At 39.2% G+C, this 15,741-nt stretch overlaps 1 protein-coding gene across 1 annotated transcript; it reads right to left on the reverse strand.

The window, feature by feature from the left end:
- Positions 1-5,703: 5,703 nt before the first annotated feature.
- LOC131692409 (ORM1-like protein) lies at positions 5,704-7,015 on the reverse strand. Its single transcript, XM_058979437.1, has 3 exons — positions 6,713-7,015; positions 6,439-6,590; positions 5,704-6,385 (listed from the first exon to the last, which is right to left on the reverse strand). Exons 1-3 carry the CDS (start codon positions 6,881-6,883, stop codon positions 6,250-6,252), a joined length of 459 nt encoding a protein of 152 aa, XP_058835420.1. The 5' UTR covers positions 6,884-7,015; the 3' UTR covers positions 5,704-6,249.
- Positions 7,016-15,741: the final 8,726 nt, after the last annotated feature.

The following is a 15,741-nucleotide window of genomic DNA, read 5'->3' on the forward strand; positions in this document are numbered from 1 at the left end:
CCCTTAAAGTTTTCCGCGGCTGGGTTCAGGCTTAATGAAAACTGTCATTTTTGTATAGACTTATGTCCCACCGCGAGATTTGAAATCTAGTGATGTTTGATTTTTGCAAATAATCGATTATCCATTAATCGAATAATTTTTGAGAGCTTGATTAATTCATTCGATTAATCGACCAAGATAATCGATTAAAATCAATAATCGATTACTTCGTAAATCTTAGGTTGCCAACCAAAAAAAAAGGTCATTGGATACATTTTGTAAAATTTCGAGAAGTCATTATTTTTATTTCTGCGACTTTCATTTTCAACGCTCACCTTTCATTAATTATGCTCTCGATTAATTGATAGCAGCTACTCGATTATACCGAAAGCTTGTAATCGATTATTGATTTTTCGATTATTTTAGAAATTAATCGATTATTTGCGTTAAAAGACTATCACTTTTGAAATCCCGGGCCTCATTTAAAATACATAAGAACCCAAATCCCGTGACACGTTTCCCGAACTGTAAACTATTCTAAAGGGAGACGAATTTATAAAAAGAATCTTATATATGTAGGAATCCAAATTGTTGGAAACGGCAAACAGGTTATGCAGCGGACATCCCGACAAATGGGGTAACAAAGTGTATACAGTGTACACAACAAAATCAATACATTTCAACACAAATAAGGTTTATTACCTTATATTGTAACATACACTATGGCAAAAATGTAATGAATTTCATTAGACTATCGTATACTTTTTAACCAAAAGTACGATGTATGTAAATTATAAGATTATCTTATGAAACGGCATTTATTTTAGCAAACCAATTTGTTAAAAACTAAACCTCAAAAGTTTCCGTGGGAAAATGGGAAACCGAGCAAATTTTTTCCAGCACATGGAAGACACTGATTGGTTGAAAATTAGTTTCAAAGGTGTACACAATACACTACACATATTTGCAGTTTTACTGTGCTTCTGGGTTTTTAATTATAAAGTTCTACAGACTTCTATCAGTTTTACTCCGAACATGGTAAAATTGAAAGTATTTACCAGTGTTTTTAACTGAAACTCAACCTAGAAAATCCTATAAATATGGTCTTTTACCCAGTACTGTCCGCCATGTATAGAGAAAAAAGTTTCTCTCCGCGTGTAAAAATATTTCTGTTTTAGTTTATTCCACGGAGCAAGATTTTTGGAACGGCGAATGAAGTGAATATAATAATAATCGAACACGTTTCCTGCGTGCGTATTATCCTCAATAAGAAATGGATGAAATAATTTATGAAATTAAGATGAATTCTTGAGCACCGTTCAAAAGCGACGGAAATTTGTCTCCGTCGGTATCAACGGGACGGCCATACTGCATCATCTCGACACCGCCAGCGATATAGCGGTCATCGGGAAGCAGATTTGGAGGCAAGTGGGAAGCCCAGGCGTAGCACCAGCAACAGTAAAGGCAACTACAGCTTCCGATAACGCATTGCAGCTCATATGCTAGTTTTCCTGTGATGGTCGCATTCATCGAGAGCTGATCCGTGTCTCCGAACGACCATTACAGCTCTTCGGATCTGATCTTGTAGACAGCTTTGGCTTGTGATCCATGCCTATGGACAAATTTTGCTGTCACATTGCCAGCTCGCCAGCATCACTTACTCTACTCAGAAGCTGTTTTCCCGGAGTTTTCAGCCAACAGCAAGGTCTGTGTACAAAAAATGCAGGTCAAATTGGAATTAAAGCCCCAGTATAAGTTCTTCTTACAATTAATACCCATCGTTGGCTGTATCATTACAATCGTCTCCTGCCGGGTGTGAAAATCGCACCAGGTGCCATCCAGCAGATCATCCACACGATGTTAGCCGGTCATAAAGAAACTTGCGGCTATACATGAACGACGTCATTGTCGGTGGCGAAACCGAAAGAGAACATGATTGCAACCTCAAGGCAGTGTTGCAGCGCATCCAATAATTTGGATTCACCATTCGTGCTGAAAGATGCTCTTTCGGCAAGGACCAGATTCCCTATTTGGGTCACATCATCGACAGCCGTGGACTATGGCCTGATCCAGGAAAAATCGATGCAATTACAAACCTACCGCCTCCCACAAATGTTTCTGGTGTCCATTCCTTTCTCGGCGCGATAAATATTTATGGAGAGTTAGTGCCCAAGATGCGAACACTGCGGTACCCTCTCGACTGACTAGTGAAGGCAGATTCCAAGATCGAATGGACCCACGAATGCCAGCAGGCATTTGAGCGGTTCAAACAACTACTCTCATCGGGGTCGCTATTTCTCCCATACGCTTCGAGTGCACTCACCAAGACCGGGCAGAATTACAGCCAACCAAATCGTGAGGGTCTGGCAATCATCTTCGCGGTTGATAAGTTCCACAAAATGCTGTTTGGTCAGCGTTTTCAACTGCTCCACTGCTGCGTATCTTTGGGTCAAAGAAAGGCATACCGGAATACAAAGCCAACCGGTTTCAGCGGTTTGCTTCAACGTTGCTGCTCTACGATTTCGGAATCGAGTACGTGCCGACTGAGAAGTTCGTCAACTGGTACAACTGATGTTCTATCCCTAAGTTTCAGAGCCGTCGAGCAGGGCATCCAAGCTAATTCACTTCTTCGCCACATCTGTCGGTACGTCAAGGATGGTTGGCCTGAAACGAAAACCCTCAAACCGGAGATAAAGCGGTCCCACGCTAGGCGAGATTCACTCTGCATATAGTAAAAGGGTGTCTTCTGTTTGCGTACAGGCTCATTTTTGCTGTCGCAGTACCAGAAACGGTGTATGGATCAACTACATCATGGCCATTCCGATATCCCGCTGATGAAGGTCATCGCCCGAAGCTACGTATACTGGCCGTTCCTTGATGACGACATCGTGAGCTAGACTAAGGCTTGCCAGCACTGTGCCTCAGTAGCAAAGTCACCCCCACACTCTTCTTCTGTGCCGTGGCCAAAATCGTCTGGTCTATGGCAGCGAGTACATATCGATCTTGCGGGTCCAATCGAAGGCGATCACTTTCTCATCGTGGTAGATTCTTCCTCAAAGTGACCCAAGGTTGTTCAAATGCGCACAATCTCCGTCACCGCCACGATCGCTACTCACGTGGTGAACGGCATTCAGCACGTGACGACTGCATTATACCATCCACAATTCAACGGCCAAACGGAGCGATTCGTGGACACCTTCAAGCGGGCCATTAAGAAGATCAGAGGGGAGAGATACAATAAATGCAGCTTTGGACACTTTCCTTCTCACTTACCGAAGTACACCAAACCATTTGGCACCGAAGGGGAAGTCACCGTTGGAGATAATGTTCGGTCGCAAACTCCGAACTTGTCTCGCTGCACCCGGCCGCAGTGTGTGCTCCAACTACCGAGCCAGCCGATAACAAGTAAGTTCTTCAACCGAGCTGATCCTGTCTTCGTTCAGGTGCACGTGCGAAACAGCTGGAGATGGACTTGCGCCGCCGTGCCGGTCTAACACCATCCGTCGGGCGATATCCAAGGCAAACTAGCAACCCGTTGCCCTTGGACGTCCTTATGAAGGCGTGGAATCTGCCGTAGTCACCACAAGTGCAACCTTCTTCACCGTCAGTATCGGTAAGCACAACGTCCACGCAGATGTCGCTCGATAAATCCACCCTCTGGAAGCGTCGTCCACACCGTAACGTGAATCGCCACCAGAGTCAGAATCATCTTCATCCTCCAGTCCAGAAGCATCAACATCTTCTTCATTATCGACCGTCACGCCGTTCAACATAATCGAGTCAATTTCAAAAGCAGAATCGATGGTTGGTCTACCACGCCATTCTCGCGGACTTGAAGAGCGCCTCAGTAGTTCTCTCCATATCACATCTTATAAGAGGGGGAGATGGTACGACTGGGAACACTGGCGGTTTTCCACCGCTGCCTACCAAGAGGCTCCCCAGTTAAACTCATTCCGGAACCGGTTCGGATTTCTGAATGGAGCCATTATGGATTCCAAATCAAATGCAACAACCGATTCCGACTCAGAATCGGTTGTTGCATTTGATTTGGAATCCATAATGACTCCATTCAGGATTCCAAATCAAATTCCGAATGGTTTGACCGGGTCGACCTTGATAGCAGGAGCTGCCAGGAAAGCGACATCATCGAAGTAGCACTTGTTGTTTCCGGTTGTCAGTAAGCAAGTCAGTCAGATTTTAAGGCTCAAGTTACCTTTTTGAGCATGTGTTAGAATTGAACGCTTGATAGTATGGGTAGGAAAAATTATGTTCAGCTTTGCTACCGGATTATCCATTTAAACCTTTTCAAAACTCTAAAAGAAGAATATCAGTCGATTTATTAGATCATCACGATTCAAATGATACAATGTAGCTGCTAGAAAAACCATCGGTTTAGCTTAATGGTGCTTTTGAAAAAGTGGCTGTGGGTTTTTTCATTGCGCAGCTGTGTTGCATAACCCAGCACGGTGTGGTAGTGTGACAAAAAATCACAGCCACTTTTTCAAAAGCACTGCTGAAACGCTCGAACTCAAAAATTGAACCACTCGAACGGATCACCTCAAGCGCTGCTATGGTTAACATTTAAAAAGAAATGTTTGCAAACAATAAACGACAAAGAATGTTCTTTCGAGTGATAATAAAGATTTCACGATTTAATTAATTTTATTTTTTGTTGTTGGCTTAAAAAAACTTCATGAGGATCACCCTGTAGTACTGTAATCAGCAATATTTGCATTTCCAATAATTCTGGGGTCCTTAATTGTAATAGAAGGGGGTATTATACCCTCTTACTTCATGTCACCTTTATCGTTAACCTTAACGTTCCACTGAGAAGGCCTCGAAAATCGGCCATCTTTAAACGGAAAAGGCAGATTTTTTCGTCATCCTTTACTCAATCTTTTTGAAAATCAAGCAACGTAGGTATTCGAGACAATGTTAGAGTAGACTGCTGATTGATTTTCAGGAAGATTCCTTCAACGGTGTTTTCAATGATGGCGCCCCTTGAGGCTAAAATATAATATTAACGTAATTATGTAAGCTCTCTCTTACTCGATTACAACCCCCAAACTGTGCTGGTGCAGTTTCAAAGATAATCTCACCGTAAAACTTGTTTGGCTAATCGAGACAACTATACGTACTGGATTGTGCGTACCAGAAAGTGGTAAAGGTCATTGACCTAGTCCCGCCGTCTCAATGCCATTGTTATGCATGCGTGGACATATTTTTCTTTGCATACCTACTCCATTTTCGGAGAGCGATCAGAGCGTGGCCGGTAGACTGCAGTGGAGTGAGTAAGGCAACGTGATGGTAACCCACAATTTGCGAACAAAGCATAATGGGTGGTAACTCACGCATATTTTGGCCCCCAAACCTTGATTGAATGGGTGGCAAAGACTGTGATGCCATGTGAATATGTTGCTATGATGGAAGTGAGTGCGCTTGATTCTATGTAGCATTGTGAAGGAATGAAAACAAAGAAATTCGGAAAACGAGTTATGTAGTTTTGTGAGTGACTGTGATTTTATACCTGCTCATGGTAGATCGGGCTGCCTCGGTTATGTATGACTGTTTTCCTTTTGAATGACATTAATTACACACTAAAATTACTGCGATGTGTAAACTAATGTAGAAAGGTATGTTTCAAAAGACTAAATCGTCTACAGTACTACAAAACAAGTCATTTTTATTTCGAATTAGGATTCGGATTTATAGATAATAGTCAAATTTTACATGCTAAATATATAATTGTTTCTTGGAAAAATATCTTTTGAAAAACTAAAATGTTATTTTGTGTTTCATAAGAACAGAGTATCACGAGTAAAACCAAACTTCAACAAACGGTTTTTTACTGCCAAGATAAGGTGAATAATAATCGCATAAATTCGCTACAGTTCCATATACAGAACTAGTGATGATAATTGGTCAGTTTCCAGCGATCAACCTGTTTTCCTACATTGATCGCCATATTGATATTTTTTAATCAGGAGATCCCAATGAGATTTTTATTTATTTTCGTATAAAAGTTAAACAATACGCTATCCCTGTGTGCACACAACGCACCTGTTGCTTCTAGCTACTAAATCGTCGACCAACTGAATTTGAAAATAAAACGAGTGCTATTTCAATTCACCGCAACCAGGTGATGCAGTACTGTTTGATTACGAAGAAATATGTACTGCTTACATTAGTTTCTTATGTCGGTATAAAAACGGAGTCGATACGGAGAATCTGAATTCAATGGTGCCATTAAGCATTAAGTATTCGTTCAATTCAGTACTTATTAATTCCAAACAGTCGCACGCCATGAAGCTGGGGTAATTTTGGAATCAGTACCACCATCAGCGATATGAAATTTGCCACGAAATGATCAATATCATTCCTTGTATAAAGACAGGTGAGCAGAAATCTAAAAAATAAATGCGTTATTCAGAATCAGCAAGTGACTCTTCTAGTACTTACAGTATGATTGGTGCGGCGGTTAAAAATTTCCTGGTTGTCGTAAATTGTTCTCCATGATTAATCTGTTCCCAGTGCGTGTATTTACGAGAATCACCCGTATCTATACTCATCCAAGGGGCACCCTTAATCGAATGTAAAAAATACAGATGGGCCTATAAACGCGCAGAAGAAAAACAAATGTAATATTCATGGAGAATTTTTAAATCTAATCTAATGGTACAATAAGGAAACAAATGATAGATTTGTGATCAGGTAAAAATCATAGTAACCTTACCAAATTGTGGGTAATGTTCGTGATCGTCCAGGCATAAGGAATATCAATAAATGGCACCGCCAGGGTAATTATGTGAAATATGATAATACCCAACACGTACGCCAGCCACAGCCCGCGTGAATCCATCCACGAGCTGTTTGGGTTCGGATCACCGTGACCACCGGCAATCATACTTTTTCACTATTTCAGAAAACGTGTAATAATCGCAAATTTTTACGAATGCAAAAGATAATACTAGTATTATTGACGTTTGTTTGTTTTGAATGGGTGTACTCTCTCCAACACTGGTTGAGTTTGTTTTCAGTAACTGTTTCGTTTCAATTTTTCATCCGAATACAACTGTCTAACCAATACATGCTCGCGTTATGGGAATATACAATGCAATGGGCTGAGAACTGAATTTTGACTTTATTTTTTTTTTAGAATACCAATCGTAGCTTTCGGAACTTCTGAAAAAAATATTTAAATTGTTTTGTATAGAGTTTCAGTTGATTGCTAGTGATGTCAATTATGGTCGATAAAAACCCTCCAAACTTGCCAGAATTCCACCCAATCAGAAAACATTGGGGCATTGGGCAGTCTTCAGACGGAACCAAAAGTAAACTCAGAAAATAGTCGACAACGAGAAGTTGTTTAAAGAAACTTGTCATTCAGCATCAAATAAAGAGAGCATAATAGTGGTACAAAATGTGATAGTAGGTGTGAAACGTTCAACCTAATAATTCGTAATCCTTTTGATTGGAGAACAAAATAAGTACACACAGTACAATGTACAATGTTCTATGTCATAGAAAATAGTTTACTTTACAAGTCGGAAAGTTGAATTTGAGTAAAAAAAAATTCATCTGTCAGAATATTCATCTTTATCAAGGGGTAAGGGCACCATGCAACCTTTAAAAAATCGATTTGTTTTATATCACACCAAAACATTTGTAAAGCCCTCCAGAATAAGAATAAAATAGGTCTTGTGGTCAGAAACAATCTCAAACCGATTGTTTACTGATTTACAGTAAATGTATTTTCCTTCACACACCATTTCACACGCAGAAAAATATAGCATATTTAAACCAAAAATATGTGTTATTGAATCCAATCATTTATTGTTTATCACTTTAACAAACAAACTTATTGGTTTGAAAATATTTTTTTATTAGAACAACAACAAATTTTTGCTTTCAATAAATACATTTTTAGTATCAATAATTTTCTTTTAATTTCAATAAAATAATTATTGAAAAACGGAACGATAATTTTGTTTTATTAAAACAATAAATAAATTTTATTGAATTCAATAAATAATTTTATTGTCTCCCGACCAATAATTTAATTTATTGAATTTAAAATTATATTGAACCTACAAATCTTTTTTATGCGTGCACAAGTATGGAGGACCGATAGCGGCTACAATTCTTTATCAAATGCTTTCAAATTTTGAGGGCATCTTTATGAATAAATACTTGAAAAGTGCATTATTTTTTTTATTGTGTAGCACCTGCTATTTTTGTACTGCAATAACCACTAACAAATTATTGCTAAAATTCTTATATTATGTGAATGAAATTCCGCGTGAAGCTCCACGTCCAATTCCGCGTGAAATTCCGAGTGAAAATTCACGTGAAATTCCGTGTCAAAATTCCGCATAAAATAAATACCGCGACATTGCGCGTGAAATTGCGTCTACAATTCTATGTGAAATTCAGCGCGAAATTTTGCACGAAATTGCGCGTGGAATTCTGCGCTAGATTCCACTCGAAGCTTTGCGAGAAATTCCGAGCAATGTTTAGCGTCAAACTCCGCGTGGAATTTCGCGTTAAATTCCGTATGAAATTCCGCTCGAAATCCAGCATGAAACTTCGCGCGAAATTCCATGTTGAATTCCGCGCGAAATTCGTAGTGAAATTCTTCGTGAAATTCCGCCCGAAATTCTATGTAAAATTCCATATGAAACTCCATGGGAAATTTCACGCGAAGTTCCACGTGAAATTCCACGCGATATTCCGCGTGAAATCGCGCGGAATTTCACATGACATTTTGCGCGGAATTTCACGCAATACGCGCTGATTTTCAGATGGAATTTCGTGCGGAACTTCACGCAGAATTTCACACGGAACGTGCGGAATTTCACGCGGATTTCACGCAAAAGTCCCCACTGAATTTCACGCGGTATGTCGTGCGGAATTTCACGATAAATTTCGCACGGTATAGACCTTTCTCGTCAAAAATTTTTATATGATAGGATGCTTCCTTTTTTATCCCCAATTCGTTACTTCCTATTGCCGCGATGATTTGGTACCTCTAACTATTGAAAAAATCAAAAATAGTGCAAGCTGCTCATTTAACCCCATATTCTGAATACCTATCTTGCCTTGTTTCCCTGTATTTTTTCACCATTTGGATGAATTTCCTGTGGGGAATACTAAAAGGATGCCAGATCTGCATATATATTAGTAAATCTGTAGATTTTGCGTTTTCACTGCAGATCTTTTGCAGATTACAAATATTTAGCAGAACAAAGCCTATGCCAGCCAATTTATACACCAACCTTCAACATTTTTGATCATTTAAATTATATACATACTACATTTCTACGTCGCATTTATTGAAGATTTTTGTAGCAATCTGCAGACTTTTATATTTTTACTGCAGGCTATTGTTTAAATAGACCTGGCATCACTGATGCTGAAATGATTCATTCATATACCTGTCAAAAATATAGCATTGTGTGAAAATGTATAACCTCACTTTTCTGACAGTTCGGTGTGCTTGTTTACCTAAGATTTGTTTACACGGACTTTTAAAATTTACATTACTTGAATACTTTCGATGCTCTTTGAAAGAATATCAACTCAAGAGGGATGAGGATTGGAACAATGGTAACCTGGTTCATACATTGACCAATCGGCGCTGGACGTAAAACCCGGTGGCATATGCTGAATCGAAAGATCAAGCATTGGGCTATAAAACGATTGCTTTCTGGATGATGGATCCTTATCCTATTTGTACACATTTGTTTGTTTGCTCGTGGGTTAATTCCTAACAAGATGATCCGATTGATTATTCATTTTTAGGTGGTGAAGTTTACCTGAACTTTATAGGTAACGAATTCGGTCGATGATAAGTTGTTGAAATGATTTTGATCGTTCAATGCTCATATCGAAGAACGTTTCCATTGGTCAGAATGCCTACCAGCGTATAGAACAATAATTTATTATTCGGTTTCAAGTTCCATTACAGTAAAAGTTTCGTCGATTATCGCATTGTCGTTGATTTAGCCGGAATATGTAAAATAGCGCTCGGCACTGACGACAAGGAGTAAGAAGGATTTGATTGGAGTAATAATAATGCAGAGCATTATATATTCTGGTAGAATATCAGGGAGGAGAAATTATATGTAAATTTATATTATATCCCGAGTTGCATTAATTTTGGCACCGCAATAAAGCTATCTGCAACTGCTGTCTTGTTCAAATTGGCACGAAATAACTAGGCAGCGAATGATAGATTTCATAGTCAATTTATTTACTTTTTCTGAAAGATAAGTAATTAGTATGTTGTGAATATATGTGTCGCCGGGGCCGTGTGTTATGGTGGTACCGGACGGAACCGTTGGTCAGATCTGTCTTAACGCTCTCTACTTAGCGCAGGATACGCGAAACAGCTGCTAGCTTTCGAAAGAAAATTCCTAGCTGCTGCTACTCTATCAGTCTCTCTCTCTCGACTGAGGACTACAATTTCGGTCGATTAAATTATTCTATGAAAATTGTACTTCCTGGAATTTCATCTAACGAGATCAATTCATTGTGAGGAATTTCGCTGCGTTCCAATATTGCTTGCCTCTGTAGGTGACGATGTGTGTGGATTCACTTCGGCAGCCAGGTCTTATGTTTTTGGTAATTTTGCTATCTTATTCTGCTGAATAAATCATCTGCCTAAAGCCTCTACGTTATACTACGGTCACTTTAAAAACGCTCTGCTATTTAATCTTGTAGCTCTCGGCAAGTCAGTCCTGGCACTCTCCTCGACTATTCCTGGCACTATACCGCTGACGTCGCACTAATCACGGTGATCAAACTTGGCGAGAGCGGCAGTGGTTTCGTCGGAATTGTTCACTCGACAAGCAGTAAGTGCAAGGACTCTGCTACTTATGCCTGAGCCCCTCATTGAAACCTTCGTCCTGCCGGAGTGTTAGCTTCGCCCGATACCGGAGCGTATTGTTGAACCGAAGCAGTCTGCTACTGGCGCTGCTTCCTTCGAATTGGAATCGCTGAATATTCCCGTTAGCCGAATGTCCAACGTGGCCGAAGGCAAACCGATTGCAGCAACACCACCAGCCGTAGCTGACATTTTAGCCTTCAATCCAAGTACCTGCCATTGGCATAGCGACAGACGAGTGCGGTGCAGGCTGGACATCGGTTGACTCGGTGCCGGACGGGGCGAAACAACTGCAACAGGAGCGGACCTAGTATGGGGTGTAAAGGTCATCAATTGCCATAGATCACCAAAATGCTCTGCGACTAACATTGTGAACAAAACAAACCAAATGAAATTGATCGCAACAACGATAAAATAATCTAAATTCTACCCAAACATTTGAAAAGGGTCACTGCCAAACGTATACCTTGAGAAAAAAGTAAAAGAAGTTTTGGTCGAATTCATTATAATTCTATTTAAAAATTTAATACTGTTTTATTTAGTTTGATTGCGCAAATTGTTTACATCAGACACTCCCCTTAATTCATTGTGTACGTATTTCACTACCTTTATAATCCTTTTGGAATCAGTTACAATAATCCTTTATAATCATTTTATAATATGTGTATTGCTAGTTAGGACTTTTATATCAGCCGGGCCCTTTTATAATTTGTTATAAAATCATTATCAAAATTCTTCATAATCCATTGTTGCGTTATGTTTATGCACATGGTCAGATAGATAGTTTTTAACTGGGACGTGACGTGTGGATACGAAAAAACCTAATGTCAATTGCAGCCAGGGGGAGCTGTCAAATGCAGCCAAAGGGAACCGTCAAATGCAGTGAGGGGAACTGTCAAATGTAGCCAGTCCATTTAAAATATGTGAGGAAGAAAGAGTGGATATGCAAGACAAGAGATCAAATGAACAGAAAAAATGAAAAAGAAAACATCTATCCACAGGTTTTGTCCCAGGATTTTAATAGAGAACATGAAAATTCGATTTGTTTGCATTTGGCAGTAGGCCTTTTTCAAATGTTTGGCTAGAAATTCCTTACTTCTTCAATGAACCAAAAATCAAAATTACAGCTGAGCGACCTTGTTTGGAAAGTGTTAACATTTGGCAGCGAACCAAACCAAGTTTCTCATACTATGATCGAATCAACAAAAATTCCAAGACTATGTAAACAATCTCTCTGAACTGTCAAAAAAGTGAGGTTAAACATTATCATGCAATGTTCTCCACCGAGAGGTTCACTTTAGTTTGTTTACATAATCAATGAACTTTGTACCGCGACTCACCACTTCATTTGCCGCGTTGCCAGGAACTCAAGCAAAAATATACAAAACAGTGTTGCCCAAACACACATTTTGAGTCCCACCATTCTTGCAAAGGTGAAAAAAATACTCAACATTCTTGCATTTTTCAAATTTAAAAAAATCATTAAAAAATCACGATAGCTCCAAATAGTCTCATTTCAACGGCAATATTCTTAAAAATGTGTAGTCTTTTGAATAAAAATAAGAAAAAAGGGGGTTAGGTCGGACGAGAAAGGTCTATTTCACGTGGAATTTCGCGAAGAGTTTCGCGGTATTCACGTGGATATTTCTTGAGCGTTTTTTCAAAAAGACATCTGCAATGAGTGACTCTCTTTGTTTACTTTCTCTCTCGTTTTGTACGGCGTCACTATAGCACTTTTCACTTATTTTACAGTACAGATCGAAAGACGGTGGTTTTGACTAGCATGTGATGCAAAGAGTTGAGGGATAAATGTTAAAGCGACCGAATTATTAACAGAAAGTAAACAAAGAAAGTCGCTCATTGTAGATATGTCGTTTTGAATAAAAGGTCTAGATTTATGCGCAATTTCGCAAGGAGTTTCGCGCTGAAATTCATGTAGGATTTCGCGCGGAATTTCAGAAGGAATTTCGAGCGGAATTTCACGCGAAATTTCAGAAGGAATTTTCCGCGGAATTTTAGAAAAAAAAATTGTGCGGAATTTCACGCGGAATTTTGCAAAGAATTCCAGGTGGAATTTCAAGCGCAATTTTGCATAGAATTCCAGGTGGAATTTCACAGGAATTTCGCGCTGAATTCCACCAACAATTTCATGCGGAATTCCACGCAGAATTTCACGCGGAATTTCACACCGAATTTCGCGTGTCGCGTAGAATTTCACACAAATTTGACGCGATATTTCACACAGAATTTCACACGATAATTCACATGAAATTTCCTGCGGGATTTCCCACATAATTTCACGTGGAATTTCGCGCAGGATTCCCGGCGCAATTTTATGCGGAAGTTCACGTGGAATTTCGCGTGGAATTTCAGGGCGAACTTGGCGCACAATTTCACGCTGAATTGCACGCGGAATTCCACACAAAATTTCAAAAGGAATGTCGCGTGAAATTTCAGAAGGAACTTCGCGAGGAATTTTACAAACAATTTAGCGCATAATTTCACGCGAGATTTCTCGCGGAATTTCAAACATTTCACTTTAAATTTTACGTGGAATTACGCACGGAATTTCACACGAAATTTCACGCGGAATTTTACATGGAATTTTACACAGAATTTCACACGACATTGCACGTGAAATTTCACGCAGATTTTCACGCGAGATTGCACGCGGAATTTTCTGCGGATTTTCATTCGGAATTTCGCGCGATATTTCACGCGAAATTTCACGCAGAATTTCACAAGGAATTTCACACGACATTGCACGTGGAATTTCACGAGGATTTTCACGCGGAATTGCATGCAGAACTCTAGAACGTTGCACTGGGGTCAGTGGCGCAAATTTTCATTTTCAAATGCCAACTTTCAGTTCAATCAAACCCAACCGTGATTCAAATTCGAAGCCTCCCTCAATCATTCACTTTCAAGTTGGCGGGGTTTTCATAACTGAATCGTACGTCTTCATTTCAAATTGATGCTTTGTCATTCACCAACCAAAGCTGTCATCTGCTCTGTAGAGGCCATTTTAGGTTAAATGTTGACATGTTTTGCGTTTTCAAGCTTACATGAACAGTAAGAAGAATGTTCAGAGTAGTTTTGCTCGAAAAACCTAGTCAATACCCCAGTAGAAAGATATTCACAGTGTCAATGAAATTGAAAATGAATGGAAAATGATTGAGCAGATCAGCTGTTTGAATGAATGATGTAATGCTGTTTTCGGTTTTAGAATCGAGTCGCCCTAGGTTCGCTCTAATGTTTACAGTTTCCATACAAAAGTGACAGCTCCGAGCGAACCTAGAGCAACTCTGATCTAAAAACGAAATCAGCATAAACCAACAGCTGCGAATTGAACATAGTAGGACATGATTTGAGATTTGTTCCTCCTTCAAGTTCAAAACAACCTGTTGAAAATTTGCAGCTCTGACTGGGGTACAAATGTACACCACGCGTTTGATCGCAATTTTCGCAGGTAAAAATGCAAGAAAAAGAAATGTATAATACATCATTTTCTTCGTTTTTTAATTGCGAAAACAGCTGCGTAAGTGAAAGAACAGAATTTATTGAATCAATGATACATAAACTGGTTTGAACAAAACAAAATTGAAAGAATTGCGGTTTTGATTTTTTTTTTACAAAAAATGCTGTAACTTTGCGAACTTTCAACCGATTTGAAAAAAATCAAATGATTCTAAAAGTTGAAAGAATGGTTTAGAAACGGTATAAAACGGAATTTTGATATTTTTGAAAAAGTACGATTATTTGGAAGAGTGAAAGTTTGAAAATGGGGTTTTGGAAAATACCACGAAATGGGGTGGAAATTGAAATGAAAAAATATTTCTGACCAGCAATAGATTTTTAACACGCAACGGTACTGTTACAGCAGTTACTGTGCGCAAACTATACTTGCGCAGCATTGTTTTGAAAAAAAATATAAAAAATAAACGATAAAACAATAAAAATCAGCAAAAATGAGAACGATTTTTTTTCTATTTCAAAATTAAATTAAATTAATTGAATAAATGATTAAGAACGATTATATAATACAATTGTTACTTACGTAGTGAAACAACCAGTATTTAAACTGGTATTGGCACGAGTCACATTTGCACTGACAAAACGAAACCTGACGAAACGCTAACGGCAACTGTACACTGGGGTACAAATGTACCCCACGTCAACTTTGACACCTGCTTTCACAAAAGCCATAAGCAAACTGGCCATACAACCTTATCCTACTCTTACTAGGAACTCTAAATTGCTAACCATAAGCAGAGCTGCAAATTTTCAACAGGTTGTTTTGAACTTGAAGGAGGAACAAATCTCAAATCATGTCATACTATGTCCAATTCGCAGCTGTGGTTTACATCATTCATTCAAACAGCTGATCTGCTCAATCATTTTCCATTCATTTTCGATTTCATTGACGCTGTGAATATTTTTCTACTGGGGTATTAACTAGGTTTTTCAAACAAAACTACTCTGAACATTCTTCTTACTGTTCATGTAAGCTTGAAAACGCAAAACATGTCAACATTTAACCTAAAATGGCCTCTACAGAGCAGATGACAGCTTTGGTTGGTGAATGAAAAAGCATCAATTTGAAATGAAGACGTACGATTCAGTTATGAAAACCCCGCCAACTTGAAAGTGAATGATTGAGGGAGGCTTCGAATTTGAATCACGGTTGGGTTTGATTGAACTGAAAGTTGGCATTTGAAAATGAAAATTTGCGCCACTGATGGTTAGGGTCTCAGGTCGATAAATGCCGAATTCTCGTCTTCGCACGGCTCCAAAGAAGGCGTGGGGTACATTTGTACCCCAGTGCAACGTTCTAGGGTTAATCTACCTTTAGTTCACGGGGCACTCTATAGCAGTTT

This window comes from Topomyia yanbarensis, chromosome 3 (genome assembly GCF_030247195.1).
Source record: "Topomyia yanbarensis strain Yona2022 chromosome 3, ASM3024719v1, whole genome shotgun sequence".
Taxonomy (NCBI): Eukaryota; Metazoa; Arthropoda; class Insecta; order Diptera; family Culicidae; genus Topomyia; species Topomyia yanbarensis.